This window comes from Silurus meridionalis, chromosome 1, assembly GCF_014805685.1.
Source record: "Silurus meridionalis isolate SWU-2019-XX chromosome 1, ASM1480568v1, whole genome shotgun sequence".
NCBI classification, from domain to species: domain Eukaryota; kingdom Metazoa; phylum Chordata; class Actinopteri; order Siluriformes; family Siluridae; genus Silurus; species Silurus meridionalis.
In genome coordinates, this window is record NC_060884.1 from 33,335,392 (window position 1) to 33,359,749 (window position 24,358).

At 40.6% G+C, this 24,358-nt stretch overlaps 2 protein-coding genes across 2 annotated transcripts; one reads left to right on the forward strand and one right to left on the reverse strand.

Moving 5' to 3' along the window:
* Positions 1-9,424: 9,424 nt before the first annotated feature.
* Positions 9,425-15,647, reverse strand: nit2 (nitrilase family, member 2). The gene is made up of 10 exons (XM_046849480.1): positions 15,439-15,647; positions 14,512-14,630; positions 13,352-13,472; positions 13,167-13,255; positions 12,867-12,960; positions 12,708-12,782; positions 11,672-11,750; positions 11,480-11,578; positions 9,750-9,805; positions 9,425-9,647 (listed from the first exon to the last, which is right to left on the reverse strand). Exons 1-10 carry the CDS (start codon positions 15,464-15,466, stop codon positions 9,553-9,555), a joined length of 855 nt encoding a protein of 284 aa, XP_046705436.1. The 5' UTR covers positions 15,467-15,647; the 3' UTR covers positions 9,425-9,552.
* On the forward strand, positions 15,628-24,358 carry gtpbp6 (GTP binding protein 6 (putative)). Its single transcript, XM_046845083.1, has 11 exons — positions 15,628-15,679; positions 17,082-17,240; positions 18,546-18,683; positions 18,759-18,829; positions 18,941-19,071; positions 19,879-19,949; positions 20,040-20,198; positions 20,304-20,512; positions 20,590-20,738; positions 21,235-21,387; positions 24,086-24,358. Exons 1-11 carry the CDS (start codon positions 15,628-15,630, stop codon positions 24,210-24,212), a joined length of 1,419 nt encoding a protein of 472 aa, XP_046701039.1. The 3' UTR covers positions 24,213-24,358.

A 24,358-nucleotide genomic window follows, 5' to 3' on the forward strand; every position in this document is an offset into this window, starting at 1 on the left:
ACCACATCCATAAACCTCCTCCTTGATCTTCCTCTTTTCCTCCTTCCTGGTGTCTCCATTCTCAGCATTCTTCTAAAAATATATATCATGTCCCTCCTCTGCACATGTCCAAACCATCTCAATCTTACCTCCCTCACCTTGTCTCCAAAACGTCCTACATGCGCTGTCCCTCTAATAAACTCGTTTCTAATCCTGTCCATCGTCGTCACTCCCAACGAAAACCTCAACATCTTCAGCTCTGCTACCTCCAGCTCCACTTCCTGTCTTTTACTCAATGCCACTGTCTCTAAACTATACAACATCTCAGGTCTCACCACAGTCCTATAAACTTTTCCTTTCACGCTCACAGATACTCTTCTATCAAAAATCACTCCTGCTATCACTCTTCTCCACCCACTCCACCCTGCCTGCACTCTTTTCTTCACTTCTCTAACACACTCTCCATTACTTTACACTGTTGACCCCAGGTACCTGAACTCCTCAACCTTCTCCACCTCTTCTCCCTGGAACCGCACCCCTCCACTGCCCTCGCTCTCATTCACACACATGTACTTTGTCTTACTCCTACTGACTTTTATTCCCCTTCTCTCCAGCGTGTATCTCCACCTCTTCAGGCTCTTCTCAACCTGCTCCCTACTCTCACCACAAATCACAATATCATCCACAAACATTATAGTCCACGGAGACTCCTGTCTGACCTCGTCCTTCAACCTGTCATCACCACTGCAAACAGGAAAGGGCTCAGAGCCGATCCTTGATGCAGTCCAACCTCCACCTTAAACCAGTCTGTAGTCCTACTGCACACTTCACTGCTGTCACACTGTCGTCATACATGTCCTGCACCACCCTCACATACTTCTCTGACACACCAGACTTCCTCATACAATACCTTCTCAGAGCCTTCTCTAAATCCACAAATACACAATGCAACTCGTTCTGTCCTTCTCTATACTTCTCGATCAACATTCTCAAAGCAAATAATGCATCTGTGGTGCTCTTCCTCGGCATGAAACCATACTGCTGCTCACAGATGGTCACCTCTTCTCTCAGCCTGGCTTCCACTACTCTTTCCCATAACTTCATGGTGTGACTGATCAACTTTATTCCCCTGTAGTTACTGCAGGTCTGCACATCTCCCTTATACTTAAAGATCAGTACCAGCACACTCCTTCTCCATTCCTCAGGCATCTTCTCACCTTCCAAAACCTTGTTACACAATCTGATTAAAAACTCCACTGCATCTATCCTAAACATCCCCACGCTTGTATGTATGTCATCTGGTCCAACCGACTTTCCACTCTTCATCCTCTTAATCGCTGCTCTCACTTTCTCCTTACTAATACTATCCACTTCCTGCTTTACTAACTCCACACCACCCAACCTTCTCTCTCTCATTTTCCTTTTCCTCATCTATCTCATATGCCTTTTCCTTGGCTTTCGCCACATCCTTATTTACCTGCTGCTCTTTGTACTCCTGCCTACTTTTCTCTCCACTCTGTTGATCCCATTTCTGTTCCTCCAACCTCTTTCTTCCTTTAGAATCACCCCTACACCATTTCTCTTTCCATCCACACCATGATAGAACAGTTTGAACACCTCCAATGTTCCTGGTCTTACTCTTTTTCCACTTGGTTTCCTGAACACACAACATCTCTACCTTTCTCCTCTCCATCATATCAGCTCCCTCTCTCCCTTTACCAGTCATAGTACCAACATTTAAAGTACCAACCCGAACCTCCTCTCTCCTCCACTTCTCCTTTCCCTGCTGTCTCTGTAGACGTCTTCCTCCTCTTCTTCTCCTCCTTCAGCCAACAGTAGCCCAATTTCCACCAGTACTCTGTTGTTAACGATACCTGTGGTGGTTGTTGGTAACCCGGGCCTCGACCGATCTGGTATGAAATTCTCTTTCGTGACCCGCATATTTGATTTGGCGCATGTTTTACGCTGGATGTCCTTCATAACACAAACCTCCACATTTATCCTGGCTTGAGACCTGCACTAAGAGTGCACTGACTTGTGCAACACTAATGACTGGATTCTATACCTGTTGAACAGCTATTATAAAAAAAAATTATATTAGATAAAAAAAAATTCTTGCATGACATAGTGTTCATATTCATGATTATTTTTTATTAAAACAATCTAAAATATAAATGACTAGAGGGTGTTACTGAAGTTTAACTCGAAAATGAGTCTGAATTGTCAATGCTTTTGTTCTTCTCCTCCTCAATGGTCTTAAAGTTCTTGTTCTTATTCTTGCTGTTCTTTTTATCTTACTGTTTTTATTTATACAGCTGGTGGTGCTGGGATTTGATCTCCAATCAGAAGTCCATCATCTTAAGCACTGACTATTTTCCCTCAACCCTGCAACCATGCTCGAATTCCTCAAATATACAGAACAGTACAGACTCAGTTCTAAAAGTGAAATAAACAGGATATAAAGGTTTATTTGACACACCAGACAAAAGAGTAGATATGAATGTATCCATGAATATGTTGTAAGATGCTGTATGTTGTAAGCGTTCCTCATCTTGCGTTCCTCATCTTGACAGCAGTCATGTGGTCATCGCTTGAGTAAGATTTACCCCATTACATTCCTGGAAAATCTGTAATTAATCATCTTCAAGGAGGAAGACCATTAGTATGAGATGGACTTAAAAAACTGTCAATTTTCTAGATTCTGATTGATCAGGACGTGTCAATTTATTTTCTATATCAGAGGAAAAGGAATATCTCCTGGAAAGAGCTGTGGGAAATGGAGACATTCAGGGCGAGCTTTACCATCAGGGCTGCCTACGATGTCCTGCCTTCTCCCGCAAACCTAAGCCAATGGTATGCCGAGAACCCCACGTGCCCTCTATGCCCAAGTCTAGCAACACTGAAGCACATCTTAGTGGGATGCAAGACCAGCCTTACCCAAGGCCGTTACACCTGGCGGCACAACCAGGTGCTGAAGTGTCTTGCTGCAGTTTTGGAAAATCGACGGACAAGTGTGAATGCCCTTCCTCCCCAATCATCCCAGTGGCAGCCAACACCATTTTTTCAGGAGGGTGAGGGTCAAACCAACCTCACCACCATAAGATCAGACTCTGGTCATCTGGGTAGAGCACGGGACTGGAAGCTGCTGGCAGACTTGAATAAGAAACTATGCTTCCCAGCTGAAATTGCAGCCACCAACCTGCGACCAGACCTTGTTCTGTGGTCAGCCTCGCTCAAGCTTGTCTACATCATCGAGCTCACCGTTCCCTGGGAGGGTGCAGTGGAGGAGGCCTATGAACGGAAAAGGCTGAGGTACGCTGAACTTGCAGCCGATGCACAACAACAAGGCTGGAATGTAAAGTTACGCCCAGCGAAAGTAGGTTGCAGAGGGTTCGTAGCCACCACAACATCCAGGCTACTCAGGGAGATGGGAGTACGAGGAAAGGCCCACCAGCAGGCGGTCAAAGACCTCTCTGCAGCTGTGGAAAGGGAAGCCAGTGGCTGTGGGTGAAGAGAAAAGACTCCGCCTGGGTCTTTAAGTGAGTTGATGGCATCTAGGGAGTGAACCTGGGACGCTGGGATTCACTGCTGAACCCTCTGGAGGTGTCGTGGGCCTATCAGCGAAACACCCATGAAGGAGTGCGCCCACTTGACAACCCAAAGGGTGCCATCACTCAGTGGACCATCCCACAGAGTCTTAGCGGTGCCTTAGTATACTGATTTTGAGAAGGAGCAACCTCAGGAGAAGGAAGGACTCAGGAGTAGTGTGGCAGAGGGTGCCACCACTGAATAGACCATCCCACAGAGTCTCATCGGTGCCTCAAGTATGCATCAAGGGATATCAACATCAAGTCCTACACAACAGATCTATATCAGAAATCCAATGTTCTGTTACATTGTCGTTGCTATAGTAACAGTTCCTTTATACTTGTATGGCAGATGTTGTATATAAACCTAAAAAAATGTGTGTAATCATTGATATGGTAAAGTTATTCTCAGTGATTGACATGAAATTGGGCCATACATTTCACCCCTAAGCCTTCAGTGGTGTCCAACCAGAAACAATCCATTTCTTAATCTCATCGTTATGATGTCACTCTTTTAGAACCCATCAATATAATAGAGAAGCTCAGTAGAACAGAGCGCTGCATCACACACAGGAATCTCAAGTCAAATCAAGTTTATTTCTATAGCACTTTTCACAACAGACATTGTCTCGAAGCAGCTTTACAGAACTTAAGAGTGAAGATGAACGATGTGTATTTATCCCTGATGAGCAGCCATGGAGACTGTGGTGAAGGAAAAACTCCCTTAGATGTTATGAGAAAGAAACCTTGAGAGGAACCAGACTCAAAATGGGAACCTCATCCTCATTTGGATGACATCAAGAGTGTGATTATAGTCTTTAAACAATACAGAACACTGGAGAGTGAGAACTAACATGAGCACTGGAGTGTGAGATTGAGATGTTCTGGAGCACAAGGTTCTGATGTGATGTGTGTTATGTGTAGAACTCACTAAAAAGATACGTCTTTAAGCTGCACTTAAACTGGGAGAGTGCGTCTGAGCCCCGAACACTGTCAGGAAGACTATTCCAAAGCTAAATGTGAGAATGTTTTACCACCTTTAGTGGACTTTGCTATTCTAGGAACTACTAGAACTCCAGAGTTTTGAGATCTCAGGGAGCGTGACGGATTGTAGCATGTTAGAAGACTAGAGAGATACATGGAGATAAACCATTTACTGTTTTATAAGTAAGACGCAGTAGTTTGTATTCGATTCGAAACTTAACAGGAAGCCAGTGTAGGGAGGAAAAGATTGGGGTTATATGGTAATATTTTCTTGACCTTGTGAGAACTCTGTCTGCTGCAATCTGGACAAACTGTAGCTTGTTTATTAATGATGCAGGACATCCACCTAGTAATGCATTACAATAGTCCAGTCTGAAGGTCATGAATGCATGGGCGAGCTTCTCTGCATCAGATATAGACATGTTTCTTAGCGTAGCAATATTTCTAAGTTGGAAGAAGCTGTTTTTGTAATATTAGTGATATGATTTTCAGAAGACAATTTAATGTCTAAAATAACTCCCAGGTCTTTTACTGTTGAACTAGTAGTTACAAAACATCCGTCTAAATGCAGGTTGAAATGCTGGAGCTTCTGTGTGCTGGATGACATTAATAATGGCATAACCACGAATAAAACAAAAGTCAGGATACTACCAGTGTTAGTTTTTGTTCAGATGTGTTCCATACTACAGGTGTGTTTCAGCAAAACATCTCATTTCCAGAGCCACACAAGAAAATGAAACTAGCCCAAAACCTACGGGCTTCGGTAACAGGAGACTTACCAGATTTCATACTCAACATTTGGTATTAAACGTATAGTAAATGTTAACAAAACAAACCTATTATTCATCTTGTCAGCAGCTAAGAACAGGAATCGGAGACTATCATGAGCACAAACTCAACATGTGCCTATGACAGCTTCAGATTTCTGGTGTTTCATCTTGCAGACTCTTTATTTGGAGGTTTTTTGATTTTTATTCTGAAATACTCAAAACAGAACATCTGGCACCAAGTGAAAATTTCATCTCATTAAATTCCAAAAACCAAAAATAAGATTGTTGAACCTAATTCAAGACATTTAAAAGGTGCTTTATACTTGTCACATGTACTTTTTCAGTGCAATGAAATTCTTTTTTCGAATATTCCAACGCTGTTAGGAACCTGGGGTCAGAATGCAGGGTCAGCAATAATTCAGCACCCTTGGAGCACTAAAAGTTAGGAGCCTTGCTCAGGGGCCCTGCTCAGGGGCCCAAGAGTGGCAGCTTGGCCATCCTTGGCCACCTCCCATCAGTAACCAAGAGCCTTCACCACTGATAAATATTGTCCAGACATAGACTTGATTAACATTTGGTTCATTGTGATCCTATAATAATAAATGTTTCCACTTGCTAAGTTGACTTTATTTTTGCAGTGTGATTGAATAACTACACGATTTAGCAGGTGTGCAGATGTTCAGACTGGCGACTGAACAAACATTAGCCAGCTATTTTGTATTCGAGTTGAAAAAGTTTAATGAATATGTGAAGGGCTGTGAGAGTAAATGTCTAAAATGGAATCAGATTGAACTCTCTCACTTCGAACCTTCCAAATTGATGCTACGCCATTCTTACTCTTTTACAGCTCATGCTGATCTCCTGTATTATATCTATTCTGTATTTTATATAATATTTATATAATATTTTTATATATATGAACACTGTGAATAACAAACTGATTTATGGACTAGACCTGTATGCTGCCCTTAAACACTTCTTTAATGTTGAAAACTGTCCACTGTTCCTGTTACTGTGTTACTGTTTAGCTGCATCTTACTCGATGTCTTCGGTTTTGTATTATGAAATTCGTATACATTTAAACTTGAGGTTAACTAAACTGCATTTCATTGTACCTTACACCCTTGTGCACAGTTTGTATCATAGCTAACATAGGCTAATAAATACCATCATTTGCCATTAGCATTACTATTTTCATTTTCATGGTCAGGATCACTCCATATTCATAGTCTGGATCCCAGGAGTGCTGAGTGTGAGGCAGGATTTCACATTTCACCTACTTACTCATATCTAGAGGGAATTTCAGATTGACAGGCATGTTTACGGAAAGGGCCCCTCTAGGTATGAGTATATAAATATCAAGGCAAAGAACCCAAGGGGAACCTGCATGGACATGAAGAAAACATTCTGAAACCTACACAGATGGCAACCAGAGCAGCTCATGAACATATTGGGGTTGTAATATAGCGATCATTTCAAAAATCAAATTAAATCATTTAATGAATTGTGATCATTTGAGATGCAGGAGAGCTTGTAGATGTGTGTGTAAATGTGACAAAGGTTACAGAATACAAGAAGTACATGTGTATGTTTTCTTCTTCCTTGTCCTGAATTATATCTGGATAGGAAAAATTTACCTGTAGCTGAATTTGTACATGTTGTTTAATTGTACCTGTTACTGTACTTGACCCATAATGATGATGGCTGTACCTGTAATTGTACCTGTTAATGCACATGTAATTGTAGTTGTCCATGTAACTGTACCTATAACTGTACTGATACTGTACATGTAGTTGTACCTTTAACTGTTCCTATACATGAAGCTGTACCTGTAACTGTACCTATAGTTTTACGTGTACATGTAGTTGTACCTGGAGCTGTACCTATAATTCTACCTGTTCCTATAAATGTACCTGTGAATACGGTGAATGATGTGCATTTATCCCTGATGATCACCATGGAGACTGTGGTGAAGGAAAAACTCCCTTAGATGTTCTGAGGAAGAAACCTTGAGAGGAACCAGACTCAAAAGCAGAACCTTATCCTCATTTGGGTGACATCAAGAGTGTGATTATAGTCTTTAAACACTACAGAACACTGGGGAGTGAGAACTAACATGAGCACTGGAGTGTGTGATTATGAGTGGTGATCTTTCCAGTCTTTTACAGTCAGGTGAGATTATGGAACCAGGAGCTACTAAACAACTCCTAAAATTGCTCTACATTTGAGATCATCACAGATCCAACACCAGCTTCTCCATGCCATAGCCTTTAAACACTCAAAGAGATCCAGTGTCCAAACTCTACATGAAGTGGAATCCAATTGGCGCTGATACGTTCAGAATGTTTGCGGGCACAGACTGCTTTAAAGGTTCATAATCTTCATGAGGTGGGACGTGACTGGTGCTGGAGCAACCTCAGGATGCCTCGGGATGGGGAGAGAACGAAAAGCAGTACAACTAACATCTTCTTCCTTCTCCTGCCTGTCATTTGCTTGTTGTTCTATTGTGGTCACCTATTCTGTGTTTTACTTTTGAATGGATTGTTTGTTTACACCTTGTTGTGTCAAGGTATCTCTTGAGAAACTTACATTATTAAGCCTTGTTTTTTCGAGTCCTGGCTTCTACATCTTGGTTTTCCTCTTTTAGATGCATGTAATATCTCAAAACCTTCTGCTAATAACTGGAAATTTCAACTCAGAGTGGCATACACATTTTTCTATTTTATTCTCATCATTGTCACAGTTCATTACATCGTTTATTCTTGGCCACGAAACATGAATTTAATCTGTTAAACAGGATTCACTCGATCTGCAACCTGTCAATTTAGAGACTCCGCCCACAGGAGGATATAAACAGTATTCACAGTAATCAGGATTCGTTCTGTATATTAAGCAAAACATTAAACAGAAACAGTGCCATACACCAGATGTGCAGCTGGAATTTCCTCAGCATTATTAAGAACGATGTGTTTTTCCCAGTCCTAAAACAAATACTGATCTATGAATGAGAAGGTTGATCTTTCAGGCACTTTGTGAAGTTACTGAACAAACAATGCAACAAAGATTTATACCTACAGGTTTCATGATCCTATCCATACAGGCATTACAGGGATTATACCCAAAAAGGAAATATAGGGATTGCATTTGGAGAGTGGGATATAAGGATTATATCTGGGTAGGAAATAAATTACCTCATCTGGATATACAGCAGACTTTAAGGATTGTATATTAATAAGGATTATCAGGATTATAGGGATTATATTCAGATAAAGATTATCAGCAATTTGCCTAAAAGGGATTATTTCTTGTTGATCAAGAAAAGTCTATATCTAGACAAAAAAGGGATTATACCTGGATTACCTGGTACTTGGATTATTGGAATTATCAGGATGGAGACATTATATTCCAACAAAAATGATAAGGATTATATTTAGGTAGGGATCATCAGCATTATCAAATACAGATTATTGGAAATATATCCTTATAGGGATTTGTGGGATTATATTAAATATATAGCAGGATTATATCTGGACAGGGATTATTATTAAAGATCCAGATTGAAATCTGTAGGATTATATTGAAATGTGGAATATCGGGATTATATCTGGACAGATTGAGATTTTAATGATTATATACATAAATACTTGAAATTAATTTTTTTAATGAATCGGATTCTAATAGGATTTATTGGTATAATATTAGATTTATCCAGATAGAGGATAACGGGATTATTCAGAAACTGATGGTTTTGTTTGGATAGGGATTATTATAATTATTTACAAATAGTGATTATTGGAATTATATACATACAAAAAGAGATTTTAAATATATGGAATAGCAGGGTTATCTCTGGACAGGGATTATTTGAGGATCTCGACAGAGATTATGTGAATTATATCCAGAAAGGATGCACTCAGATTTACCACATCTGGATAGGGAATAACGGGATAATATCAGGATTATGTCACAATTACATTCAGATGAAAGTGGGATTATATCAGGATGGGGATCATTTATACTACATCTGAATAGAAGAAATTATTATATGGATTATACAGGATGCCAGAATTGGGATTATCCACACACAAATGCACCAAGCAGATATTATTGAAAATAGACTTAAATTTATTATAAAACCTCTGTGGGAATTGGAGATTTTTTGATCTCGATAATTCAGATCTGAGATGTAGCAGGTATACACAGGGTCTCAGTCAGGCAAAGCGATCATCTGCTCAGCCCTCGTTTACTACTTTAACCTCGTATATATCGTTACGCTTCTGCTTAGTGATCGGGATCTGTTCCCGCACGTCAGACAGGTACTGCAGACCTACGAGAGAAGCACAATAACGAATCAAGTATACGAGAGCAATTATCTGATCACTGAATATCCGAATAAATTTCTTAGTTTGGAAAAAACAGTAAATCTCACCGATATCTGCGTACACTACGCTCTCCTCCGACTGTGCTTTTGTGATCACTTCACCCCTGAAAGAGCAAAGAATGGATCAAGCATTTTCTGTATAATACAATAAATACAACACAGCACACCTGGAACTGCACCCGTAGCTTAACTGTAGCTATAGCTGGAACTGGAACTCGACCAGTACCTGTAATACTACCTTTACCGCTAGCATTAACTGTAGCTGTACATGATGCTGTACCTGTAACTTTACCTGTCCTGTACCTGCAGCTGTACCTGTATCTATAATTTTACCTGCAGCTGTATCCGACCTGTACCTATAACTGTACCTGCAGCTGTACCTGTACCTGACCTGTATCTATAGCTGTACCTGCAGCTGTACCTGTACCTGACCTGTATCTATAGCTGTACCTGCAGCTGTACCTGTACCTGACCTGTATCTATAGCTGTACCTGCAGCTGTACCTGTACCTGACCTGTATCTATAACTGTACCTGCAGCTGTACCTGTACCTGACCTGTATCTATAGCTGTACCTGCAGCTGTACCTGTACCTGACCTGTATCTATAGCTGTACCTGCAGCTGTACCTGTACCTGACCTGTATCTATAGCTGTACCTGCAGCTGTACCTGTACCTGACCTGTATCTATAACTGTACCTGCAGCTGTACCTGTACCTGACCTGTATCTATAACTGTACCTGCAGCTGTACCTGTACCTGACCTGTATCTATAGCTGTACCTGCAGCTGTACCTGTAGCTGTAACCGACCTGTAACTAGAACTGTACCTGTAGCTGTACCCAAACTCTATCTATAACTGTACCTGCAGCTGCACCTGTAGCTGGACCCGACCAGTAACTATAACTGTACCTGCAGCTGTACCCAACCTGTACTTATAACTGTATCTGTACCTGCAGCTGTACCTGTACCTATAACTACACCTGTAGCTGTACATGACCTGTACCTATAACTGTACCTGTAACTTTACCTGTTGCTGTACCTATAACTGTACCTGTAGCTGTACCTGACCTGTAACTGTACCTGTACCTATAACTGTACCTGTAGCTGTACCTGACCTGTAACTGTACCTGTACCTATAACTGTACCTGTAGCTGTACCTGACCTGTAACTGTACCTGTACCTATAACTGTACCTGTAGCTGTACCTGACCTGTAACTGTACCTGTAGCTGTACCTGGCCTGTAGCTATAACTGTACTGGTAACCATAACTGAACTGTACCTCACTGGTACCTATAACTGTACTTGACCTGTAATTATAACTGTACCTGCAGCTCTACCTGTAGTTGTAACAGTCCTTGACCTGTAGCTGTACATGTAACAGTATATTTAGTGGTACTTGTAGGTGCAAATGTAACTGTGTCTGTGGTTGTACCTGTACATTTAGCTTTAACTGAACCAGAAACTGCACCTTTATTACTAAAGATAAAAAATGTTTAAAAATTATTTGGTCTCTAACACGGATCTGTTTGCATCTGCATTTGTCACTAAGCTCCACCCCCTGGATTCAAGCTTGAAGAATTCTCAGCACAGTAATACACTTGTGCTACAGTATATTCATTGTTGTTTTAATCACAGAGGATACGCTATGGTATGTCCCAGTTACAGTTCGTAGCAACGTAAGCTGGTGATAAAATGTGGAGCTCTGACGCAAAAAGGCAACTATAAACGATCCTAAACCAAACAAGTTTAACCTGCACACACTGAAGAACACTGTACTGACCAGGGGTTGACGACCGAGCTGTGACCCCAGGCCACGTAGTTGGCACTTTCGTCTCTCGCCGGTGAAGCCGTGGCCACGTAAACCTGATTATCGACCGCCCTGTCGCAGAGAAACACAAGAGCAAACACTGACACACAAGAAGGAGACAGACGAGTGTAGGAGACGTGAGACGGAGACGGTAAAGGTACAGACCGAGCTCTCTGAAGCAGCTCCCAGTGAGCAGGTCCTGTGGTCATGTTAAAGGCTCCAGGGTAAACCAACAACTGACAACCTACACACACACATATAAAGAAAGAAATCACACACCTTTTTTCTTACACATTTTATATACATATACACACACATATATATATATATATATATATATATATATATATATATATATATATATATATATATATATATATATATATATATATATATTGATATATATATATATATATATATATATATATATATATATATATATATATATATATATATACACACACACACATTTATGTAGTATACTTAGTATATTAAAGCCAAAAGTATTGGGACACCCAATGCCATATTTGTTTCGTCTCCAAACCGTTTGAAATCACACGAATGTAAAGGACGTCTTCGGATACATTTGGTTCACTTAAACTAGGAGACCCAAACCGGTTCCAGAATGACAGTGCTCCTCCATGAAGATCTGATTTACATGAGCTGGAGTGGAAGATCTCCTGCTACAGAGCTCCAAACCTTATTGAACACATTTGGGATGAATGTGAATGTTAAATGCACTCCAAATGCACTCCACTTGAATCTCCAAAAAAAATCTAGTGAAACATCTTCCCAGGAAAATGGAGCCAAAACGTGGAACGGGATGTTCAAAAAGAGGTCCAGGTGTCCACAAACTCCAATTTCCTTTATACTATACTGAACATTATTGGAAGGAGTCTCCAGTGTCAGCGCTTTCAGAGTTAAACTCAGGACAGGAGTATTCACGTTGTTTTGCATCTCAGCTAACATCACAATCCTACATCTCAGCTAACATCACAATCTGCCCTTTTCTTCTCCTTTTTAACATAAAGATCATAAAAACACATCTGTTGAGGGAATGACGGTTTATAGCTGCTATAACCCAACGTGAACGCAGTGTTGTGATGTGAGAGTAATAAAGTGCTTCAGGACGTCTATTAAAGCATTTGCTCTCAGTCTCAGTCTCTGAGCTCCTAAAAGCACTACAGAGATCCAACGTCACCTTTCTTTGCGTAGATCTGGGCCAGTTCTGCGAAGCGAATGTCATAGCAGATCCCAACTCCCACTTTACAGTACGCTGTGTGAGGAAACAGAGTAAATAATAAAGATGATGGTGAAAAGAGAAACATTAAATCCACCAAATCAGCAGCAGATCACTTACGTGTCTCAAACACCGATAAACTGCTCCCGGGACTCAGCGTCTCCGACTCCTGGAAACGGATTTTCCCGGGAACGTCGATGTCAAACAGGTGAATCTGTGAGGAGAAAGCAGTTCAACTTAGAGGAATATTTTTTAATATTAGATATGAGATGAGTGTGGTGTACTCACACACACACTTACACACACTCTTGCACACACTCTTGCACACACTCACACACACACACTCTTACACAGTCTTACAGTCACACACACACACACACACACACACACACACACACACACACACACACACTCACACACCTTTCTGTGTTTCAGCAGTAATTTGCCATCAGGTCCAAACACTGGGCAGGTGTTAAAGAGTTTCCCTCCATCCTCCTCTGGGATAGAGCCTGAAAAGTCACACACACACACACACACACACACACACACACACACACAGTGATTAGAGTGATCCAGATTGTATATAAAGGACAGAAAGTTCTCACCTCCTACTAGATAAATCCCACACTCAGCAGCGACCTCGGACAAGACCTGCGTCGATTCTCCCGGAATTTTCTCAGCGTATTTGGCGAAGTATCCCGTCCTGTACGGAGAGTTAAAGCATTCCTACACACACACACACACACACACACACACACACACACACACACACACATCCCCATCACCCCACTGCAGGTTATCCACTGCTGTGTATCACAACACTGCACTGTTTTACAGATCAAGTGTTTCTCACTAAACTCCTGAAGCAGTAATCACCCTAGATAGATAGATAGATAGATAGATAGATAGATAGATAGATAGATAGATAGATAGATAGATAGATAGATAGATAGATGTAAACAGATGGACAGACAGACGGGCAGACGGGCAGACAGACAGACGGACAGACAGACAGACAGACAGACAGACAGACAGACAGACAGATAGATAGATATAAACAGATGGACAGACAGACAGACGGGCAGACAGACAGACGGGCAGACACACAGACGGACGGACAGACAGACAGACAGACAGACAGACAGACAGACAGACAGATAGATAGATATAAACAGATGGACAGACAGGCAGACGGGCAGACACACAGACGGACGGACGGACGGACAGACAGACAGACAGACAGACAGACAGACAGACAGACAGACAGACAGACAGACAGACAGACAGACAGACAGATAGATAGATAGATAGATAGATAGATAGATAGATAGATAGATAGATAGATAGATAGATAGATAGATAGATAGATGGACGGACGGACAGACAGACAGACAGATACACTACATGAGCAAAAGTTTGTGGACACATGAGCATGAAAAGAGAGATCTTTGAGCCCCAGATTTACATAAGTCTCTATGTTTAAGGTTTGAAAAACCTCCACTCTTCTGGATGTTCCACTCGATTTTGGAGAGAGCTTGTGGAGATCTGAAATAAACAGGTTAATGAAACATGTGGTCCTAAACCATTGTAGCAGACTGATGATATCAATTCCAGCCCAAATCCATCCTCAAAGTTCTTGTGTTGGTCTTCATGAAGCCGGCTTTGTAAACAAACCAGGAACATGTTTGGGTCTGATTTCTGATATAACATGAAATAATGATGGTGAATAAAGTCCTGATTTTCCTCTCATGGTGTTTATACTCACTGGTAAGACCACGATCTTTGCCCCCTGACCTGCCGCCTCCTTCACCAGCTTCTGAGCTCGAGACAAGTTCTGCGATTTCAGCTGTGTGACGTGCAGCTGCACCACGGCCAGGCGGAAGTCTGGAACATATTTATTCAATCATTATACAGTGATAACTGTAGACACACACACACACACACACACACACACACACTCAAACACTCACACATTTTGTTTATTTATTCTCAGTATTTTTTGACAGCATTTTGTATATTTCATTTTTTTATTTAATTTCTTTTTTTTTTTAAACTTATTTTTAGTTTTTTTAAATAGATTTTTTACTAGATTTTGATTTTTTATACACCATTTTATATATATTTATTTTTTTACATTATATTGTATAGATTGCTGATGATTTCTATAGATTTTGTTACAGCATTTTTATATATTTTAAATGTATTTTTATATATTTATGACTGTATTTATTTATAGATATTGTTATATTATTTTTTATAGATTTTTTATTATAGAAACACACACACACACACACACACACACTGCACTATGTGCCCAAAAGTATAGGGACTCTTTTCCAGATGTGGTTCTTCCTCAAACTGTCATTTTTAATTGTAAGGTATGTTTATGAAGCTGGATTTGTGCACACGTGATTTGTCATGTTGGAACAGCGGAACACACTGCATGTGATTTATTCAATATCAATTATTTTCTAATATACATAATCATGGGGGGTCACGTGACTAATTTAACTAACGTAAAGCGTTATTATTATTATTATTGTTATTAATATTATTAAATATAATAATTATAATTATAATTATTATTATTGCTGCTTTATATTTTAGTTTGAACTCGGGTTCAGTAAACGAGTGAGCTGCTCGTTCGTGTTCATAAGGCTTCATAAAGAGTTCATAGCGTTATGACACTCACTCGTCATGACTTTCCGGATCCCAGACATGGAGCTCCAGACTCCACCGCTGTACAAATCCGATCTCTCCGGTCCAATCTAATATAAAACGCTTCTCCCTCCTCTCGTGCACTCTGTAGTGATTATTGACGCCTCTCGTGATTTGTTTGCGGAAGTCATCAAAGGCTTCAATAGACGCTGAATGACGCAGAATGACGCTCCAATTTACCTGTGAAACAAAACCCGGAAACACAGCGAAGCAGAGTGACGACCTTTCAAACTAAGAGTCTTGTTTAAAAACCCGTCAGTTTATTGCTATTTTTGTTATAAGGATTTATTTTATTCAGTTAGCAAAAGTTTCTTTGCCTATTGTTCATACGCGTTACTTGTCTAACTTTTACTTATAATAATTAACATTGTACTCTAAACGTGCATCCGATTACAACCCAGAAGCGCACGGAGCAGCGAAGCAGCTTGTTTCAAAACCTGTTTATAAGTTGCTTGTTTATTATAAAGTAATTATTTTTTTATTTTGTAAGCAGAATGTTTTCATAGCAAATTCTTCGTATCGTAATATTTTTAATCATATTAAATATGACAATATACTTTAAATGTGTTTTTATAACCCGGAAGCAGAACGAGAGCGAGCAGAACGCAGACCTTTCAAAATAAGAGTCATGTTTTAAAACCTGTTTGTTAGGTTTCTAAAAAGTGAGTAAAAAGAAAGAGAGGAAGAAATAAATGAAAAGCATATAAAATGAACAATTAGTAACTGTGGGAATTTACCATTTTAGGGTTAATTATAAGGTCATTTTGAAATTGGCTGCAAATTTCATAAAACCATATTTTATTCACAATAGAACACATATATGTATAAACTGTTAAAAAAAAAAAACATTTCAAGAGAAAAAAAGTTAGGAAAGTCCACGTGTAGCATTTCCTCTTCTTTTAACAACAGTCCATATACATCTGTGAACTGTAAAAGAAAGAAAGAAAGAAAGATAGAATGAATGAATGAATGTTTAGTGTTTAAACAGTAACTAAACTATATTTTAAAAAAAAATTGATAAACAAGTAAATTTAATTAACAAAAAAAAGCTTTAAAAACAAGGCGGAAGTGGGATGCAGTAAGAGTACAGGCTCGGCAGGGGGCAGCACTTGCTCCTACACCTGCAGTAAAGGCGACGAAGAAGAAAGTAGGAAGTAGAACACGTGTGTACTAGCGCACTAATCTACTCAATAGTATTCTACAAAAACCCGCTTTATTGTATTGGTACATACTCTTTAGTACTCTAGTACTTTCTGGACTATTTATTCCACCAGACTTTTGGGCCTAAACGTTTTGCTGTGAATTTATTGACTTTGTGGTTATTAGTATGAACTTTTACATTATTTCTGAGTCTTGTTATAAGTTTAATGTGTTATAAAGAGCAATTTTATAATGCTTAAGCATGTCTTCAGTGTGATGAGGTTTTCCTGGAGAAGATGTTCATCCTGGACAAAGCCACTCATTAGGTTGAAATCAAATCAGATGAATGATGTCACACGGTGTCCGAAGACATCCATCCCAAAGTCTCTGCAGTGGTGTTTCTCCAGCAGGACCTTCTCAGGAACTGTGTGTAAAAGAAAGAGCAAGACCCACAACCCTGGTGATGATCATGAGAAGAGCATAGTGATGAAGATGAGAAGGATTTCATCGAGGATGAAGAAGTCGAGGAGCTTTTCCAGCAGCACAGGCCTGTAGGAATCGGAGAAGAGGACCACCGGGTGTTTATCGTTCATCCTGATGTGAAATGGGGACAGAAAAAGCAATACCTGACCACAGGTGAGTCTCCGTCAGGACAGACGGGTTCCTGTGGGCCGTCATGAGGACCAGCGAGACTGTCCTGAAGTTCTGAAGCAGAATCAGCAGTTTCGTGACGAGGAGAAGGTCACGGGGGTGATGAAACAATGTGATAGAAATGTCCAAAAAGCAGAAAACCTGCTGGACACGATCTACCAAGGTTCTCAGTAGTGGATTTAAATATTATATGTAAATATTTAACATATAAGGAAACTATTCAGGATCTCAAAAAGATACAGACAAGCAAAAAGAAAGTCAGAATACTAAAAAAATAAATAAACAAAAAATAGTCAATATACTTCAACCCCAATTCCAAAAAATTGGGTGAAATGTTAATAAAATCCAGAAAATCTCATAAACTCATTTTATTCACAGTAGAACACATTCAATGTTTAAACTGAGCAAATTTACTGTTTTTAAGAGAAAAAAAGGTCATTTTAAATTTGATCTTAAAACATCTAAAAAAAAAAAAAGCTGTGCTTTTAACAACAGTCTATATGTCTGGGAACTGAGAAGAAGAACTGCTGGAGTTTTCAGTGAGAAAAAAGTTCTCTCAGTTGTGTGTGATGCAGGATTCACGCTGCTTAACAGTCCTGGGTCTTCTTTCTCTTATTATCCATTTCATGATGCTCCAAATGGTTTTAATTAGTGAAAGGCAGGCAAGTTCAGCACCCAGACTCTTCTACTGCACAAGGGAAAAGGCAAAGTCTGGGCATGACTTTTTCTTTTAGCAGGATTGCTTTCTTTCTTTTACAAATGAATAGAAAAAAAAGGGAGCACATTCCATTTTTAATCACCGGGTTGAAACCGTACCACACTGAAACGCAATCACTGACGAATCACGTCCAAGTGTTGCACTCTGGGACGTGGCTGCACCTGCAGACTGTAGAAAGGTGGTGTTTTTTTTTAAGGTTCCATCTTTACTAGTGATTATTTCCTCATTATCAATTATTAATATCTTCATATGCACTATATATGGCTGAAGGTTTGTGGACACCTGACTATAAAATATATCATAATAACTTCCAATCTTCTGGGAAGATGTACTTGTGGACATTTTATGTCCAACCACATAGAGAGAAGCTCTATAGCAGGAGATCTTCCAGTCCAACCCATGTAAAGCAGATCTTTATGGAGATGGCTTTGTTTCATGCTGGATGGAGTAGTCGGGTGTCCCAATACTTTTGGCAATACAATGATTTTCTCCCAGAGTGCCCAAACTCTATATAAATACCTATAAATAATGTTGCTGATGTTGGTTGGGGTTTAATTGTGTGGGATTTGAAGCTGATCTGCAGATGGCTGAGGCTGTAGGTCTTGTCAGCACCTTGCAGAACTGGAGCGTCATGGATAAGATCATCCTCTCCACCAAAACACCAGAAAAGAAAACAATCTTCGGGAAGGGAAATTTTCAGATGCTCACAGGTGTGTGATTTCTCTCTCTGAGGTAATATGATGTGATTTATGGAGACGTATCTCATTTATTGTGGATTTGTGCAGAGAGAATCAGAGAAACCCCCGGCGTCTCTGCGGTGTTCATGAACGTCGAGCGCCTCTCCGCCGTGTCAGAGGTGAGACTCTGAGACCTATCAGGAAAAATAAACGAAAAATGAGTGATGAGACTCTTGATGAGACTCTTGATGAGACTCTTGGTTTACTTGCTTCTTGGTTTGTCGTTCCAGAAAGAGCTTCAGGACGCCTGGGGGCTGAAGGTGTTCGACAGATACTCGCTGGTTCTGCATATTTTTCGCCGGAATGCAAGAACTAAGGAGGCAAAACTCCAGATCTCGCTGGCGGAGATTCCACTGCTCAGGTAGATGATTTCCATAGGGAAAGCTGGATTGTGATTAGCTGAAGCTAAAAGTTCAGGAGTGAATGCTGGATTGTGATTGGCTGAAAGTTCAGGAGTGAATGCTGGATTGTGATTGGCTGAAAGTTCAGGAGTGAATGCTGGATTGTAATTGGCTGGAATTTCAGGCGTGAGTTCAGAGTGTTGAACACACAGGTTTTTTCAGGTAAGTCATGGTTCTAAATGAGTGTCCACACGATGCACTTTATGTGGTGAAGGACACTTACTTTAGTCCTTAGCTCTGTGTTCTGTTATGTAGCTCTACATTGTGTTATGTAGCTCTGTTTTCTGTTATGTAACTCTACATTGTATTATGTTGCTCTACATTGTGTTATGTAGCTCTGTGTTCTGTTATGTAGCTCTACATTCTGTTATGTAGCTCTACATTGTGTTATGTAGCTCTGTGTTCTGTTATGTAGCTCTACATTGTTATGTAGCTCTGTTTTCTGTTATGTAGCTCTACATTGTGTTATGTAGCTCTGTTTTCTGTTATGTAACTCTACATTGTGTTATGTAGCTCTACATTGTGTTATGTAGCTCTACATTGTGTTATGTAGCTCTACATTGTGTTATGTAGCTCTGTGTTCTGTTATGTAGCTCTACATTGTGTTATGTAGCTTTGTGTTGTGTTATGTAGCTCTGTGTTCTGTTATGTAGCTCTACATTTAAGGTTTCTTAGACTTTACAGAGCTTCAGAGATGAAGATTGCACATGATATTCCACATTACATCACAGAATATGAGCTTTAAACTGGGAAATGTCACTTACCAGGTCTCGACTGAAGAACGAAGTAGGGAACTTGGATCAGCAGGGTGGAGGTTCGAGGTACATCATGGGCTCGGGTAAGAGAGCAGTAAAGGTTTTGACTCTGTTGGAGGTTCTTGCTTGATTGATTGATGGCTGTGTGTGTGTGTGTGTGTGTGTGTGTGCAGGTGAAACTCTGTATGAAGTGCAGCAGAGGCTGCTGAAAGAGCAAGAGCTGAAGATCCGCTCAGTTCTCGAGAGACTGAGGAAGAAGAGACACATGCTCCGAACACAGCGCAAACACAAAGACTTCCCCATCGTCTCGGTCATGGGCTACACCAACTGTGGTGAGACCAGTTCCCACTGTTCCAGAGTTACATCTGAGGTGGCATCAAGCCACAAACCTCAAAGTTCTGCATGGTCTTGATTAGGACACGGGTTTGTCTCCTCAGGTAAGACGACGCTAATCAAAGCTCTGACAGGTGACGTCGCTCTCCAGCCGAAAGATCAGCTCTTTGCCACCCTGGACGTAACGATCCACGGCGGTCGTCTCCCCAGTCACATGACCGTGCTGTACGTGGACACCATCGGCTTCCTGTCTCAGCTGCCGCACCAACTCATCGACTCGTTTTCAGCCACGCTGGAGGACGTCGCACATTCCGTACGCACCTCCCGAATCCGAACTCGCGCACACGTTTGCGAGCCCGACCTCATGACGTCTTCTCTCTGTGTTCTCAGGATCTCATTGTTCACGTGAGGGACATCAGCCATCCAGAGACGGTGAATCAAAAAGTCAACGTTCTTAATGTGTTAAAGAATCTCCAGATCCCAGAAAGGCTCATGAACTCCATCATAGAGGTGCACAACAAGATCGACCTTGTCCAAGGGTACGTTTGAAGTTTTTTTTTTTTTTTATAGGGATGACGTGGTCTTCTGAGATATCTCATTCCACGCTTGAACATCTCATTTCACATTTAGTCTCCATTTGCTGTTATAATAAGCTCCACTCTTCTGGGAGGACGATCCACTAGATCTTGTGGAGATTTGGTGGAAATTCATTCAGCAAGGGTGTTAATAAAGTCAGGTAGTGATGTAGGTGAGAAGGTGAGGAGGCCTGGGGTGCAGACAGCATTCACATTCAATCAGTTCAATAGGGTTGGAGCTCTATAGCAGATGCACTCCAACCCATGTATCTTCATACGTGTGACTTTGTAGGAACATCTCTTGCTACCAAAAGCATTCAAAGAACACAATTGTGTGCCTCCAAATTTGTGGGGAAAAGTTTGAGTAGGAACATGTATGATTGAAAAAGTCTGGTGTTCCAATACTTTTGGACATAACTGTCATCTCTGCTGTCTAAACTTTATATCACTGACTTTTCAGGTACGAGTCACCTGACCCCGAGGCCGTCCCGATATCAGCGCTGAACGAGCTGGGCCTGGACGAGTTGAAGCAGAGAGTTGAAGAATCCGTCATGAAGTCCACCGGGAAACAAACCATGATTCTGAAAGTGGATCTCAACAGCCCTCAGTTAGGGTGAGTGAAGAGACAGAAGAGTAGGGAAAATGAAAGGAACACTGTTCTTCATCCTGATATATCAGGCAACATTATGACATTATAACGTGAAGAACACTGATGATCTTCATCATGGCACCTGTTAGTGGGTGGATTTATTTATCAGGCAGTAGGTGAACATTTCGTCCTCAAAGTTGATGTTAGAAGCAGGAAAAATGGGCGTTAGGATTTGAACAAGTTTGACAAATTGTGACGTCTAGACGACTGGACGTCTGGGCTCTGACCCAAAACTGAGGTCAAAATCTGTCAAAAGTGCTCCATAGATTGTGTGATAGATTGAGCAGTTCCCTGCAGTGTGTACAAAAAAACCCTCCAAACTCACGTATAATGAGGTTTATACACGTTTAATCGCACACGTACACACGGCGGAGAAAATCGATAGGAAATAAAATGATTGCCGTGGTTTGCACTATTCCGGCTCTATTTCACCTCCACTCAGGTCAGAGGGAAAGACGATCCATCACTCTCTCTCTCTCTCTCTCTCTCTCTCTCTCTCTCTCTCTCTCAGCATTGAACAGCTTACTAAAGAGGAAAAAAAAGCATTTCCCAAAATAAAAAAAAGCGCATTTTATCATCCACTACTCACTCGTTCTCTACAACAGCCCCTCCCCCATTTACATACACCGCCTGACCACACCCTCTTCTTCAAACCATCAGGTCTTCCTTTAACTAACTTAATATACAGTATAAACACCATCATTTTTTACTCTTCTACTCACACCAGAGAGACAGTGATGGTGTAGATACAATAAGACCTTCAGGAGACTGTAAAGTAACTGGAGCTCCTTGTTACTGTTGTGGTATTGCTCCAGTGTTGAACGTTTGGGTCAGAATTCACAAGATCTGTTTCTGTAGGTCTCTAAACCTCTGATGTATTTATTTTTTTTTACACTTTAAATGTTCTGGTGAAACAGCATATGTTCACAGCATTCACACTAGCAAGAGACGAATCACTTGTGGTCGTGGGTGTTTTCCTGTTGTTTACATTTACATTTGCAGCATTTAGCAGACGCCCTCATCCAGAGCGACGTACGGAAAGTGCTTTGAGTGTCTAGTAATGAATAAATCTACACTGGTACGCAAGATTACAAACTTAATATAAATATAACTCTTGAATTTTTACAAAGCAAACTTAAAGCGCAGGCGAGAACGCTTTAAAAATGTGTGTTATTCCTTTTTATCGGATAAAAAAAAAAGGAAAGAAGAGAAATCTAATCCATTTTCGGCGTGTTTGTAGGATCAGATTCAGGATTAATCAATTCTGCCAAACGGGTGTGAATCATCATCATCATCATCATCATCATCAAATTGATATGAAGGTTGAAACAGGGGCATTAAGTGAAACAGAAACTGCCATGTAGGAGCTTCAAACTGGGTGAGGGAACCAGCAAAACTCTGCTCTGAGGTTGTGGAAGATTGTTTCATGTCACAGGTCCTACATCATAACCAGACTGAGCACAAGGTAGTTCTACTGCATAAGAAAAGGCTCTCCACAAAGAAACGGGCGATGTTGAGAAATGTAGATGCAGTTGTCGGCCAAGGAAACTTAAAGCAGAGCATGAAAGACACATCATGCATATTTCCCTTCAAGCCTGGTAGATGAACATCAGCAAAGAACTGGCAGAAACCAGTAGGACACCCATTTACTGTATGAAAAGTCTGGTTTCTTTTGGCAGAATTGCGGCCAAAAAGCCGTACATCTGATATGGAAACAAGGCTAAGAGACTCAATTATGCACAAAACAAACAGGAACTGAGGAGCAAAAATATTTGGCTGTAGCAGGAGTCAAGTTGGGTTTTTGCTCTTGTTCTGATGTGCTGGACACTTCATGGAGATGGTTTTGTGAACAAACCTGGAAGTTTGTGTCTCCTAGTTCAAGTAGGAAATACAAGTGTGTGTGCCTGGATTTTAAGTCACAGTTCAGTACAGTTGGGGGCAAAAACTAAAATGTGCTTGTTTTTTTATTAACACAGTTTCTTATTACTGATTTTTGTTATTTGCCAAAAGTATTGGGACACCTGACCTTTCCTTTTCTTTTCCAAACTGTTACCACAAACCTGGAAGAACTCAATTATACGAGACGTCTTTAGATGCGCTTCAATAAAATTCACTTGAAGTTGAAAACCCAAACCTGCTCCAGCATGGCGATGCCCCTGTGCACAAAGTGAGCTCCTTGAAGATCTGGTTTACATGCTTTGGAGAGGAAGATCTCCTGCTATAGAGCTCTGATCTCATCCCTACTGAACACCTTTGGGATGAATGTGAACTCTGACTGCACCCCAGGTCTCCTCACCTACATCAATACCTGCCTTTCATAACACCCTTGTGTCTGATGAACACAAATATCCATAAGCACACTCCAAAACAGTGGAGGGCATTAGAAGAGCAAATTGGGATGCAATGCTCAAAACGTATGACCAGGTGACCCAATACTTTTGCCAATACAGTGTTTTATATTATATGAGACCAGGTGAAATCAAGATTATAGTATTTTATTTCTTAATTTTTATCATATAGTAAATACAAACTAAATACGCGTCAACTGAACACAGATATGTTCTCCTTACAGAACACTGAAGACTTCATAAACACTCTCTTGCATTATTACTGCTCCTAACGTGTGTGTGTGTGTGTGTGTGTGTGTGTGTGTGATGTGCAGGTGGCTGTATAAGGAAGCCACCGTTCAGGAAGTGCACGACGGAGATGACGACTGTTCTGCCGAAGTCAAGGTCGTGATTGGAGCTGCAGCATACGGACGCTATAGGAAGCTGTTCCAGGTCACGTAGCGTAGCGTCACGTCACACACCTGAGGCGTGTCTCTGTCCTCTTAACTCTGTAAACATTGACTGATAAAAGCATTTCGGAAACCACATGTAACCACAATTTCACATGTATTGTATAAAACAAAGCAAATAAAAGTGTATAAAAGTAA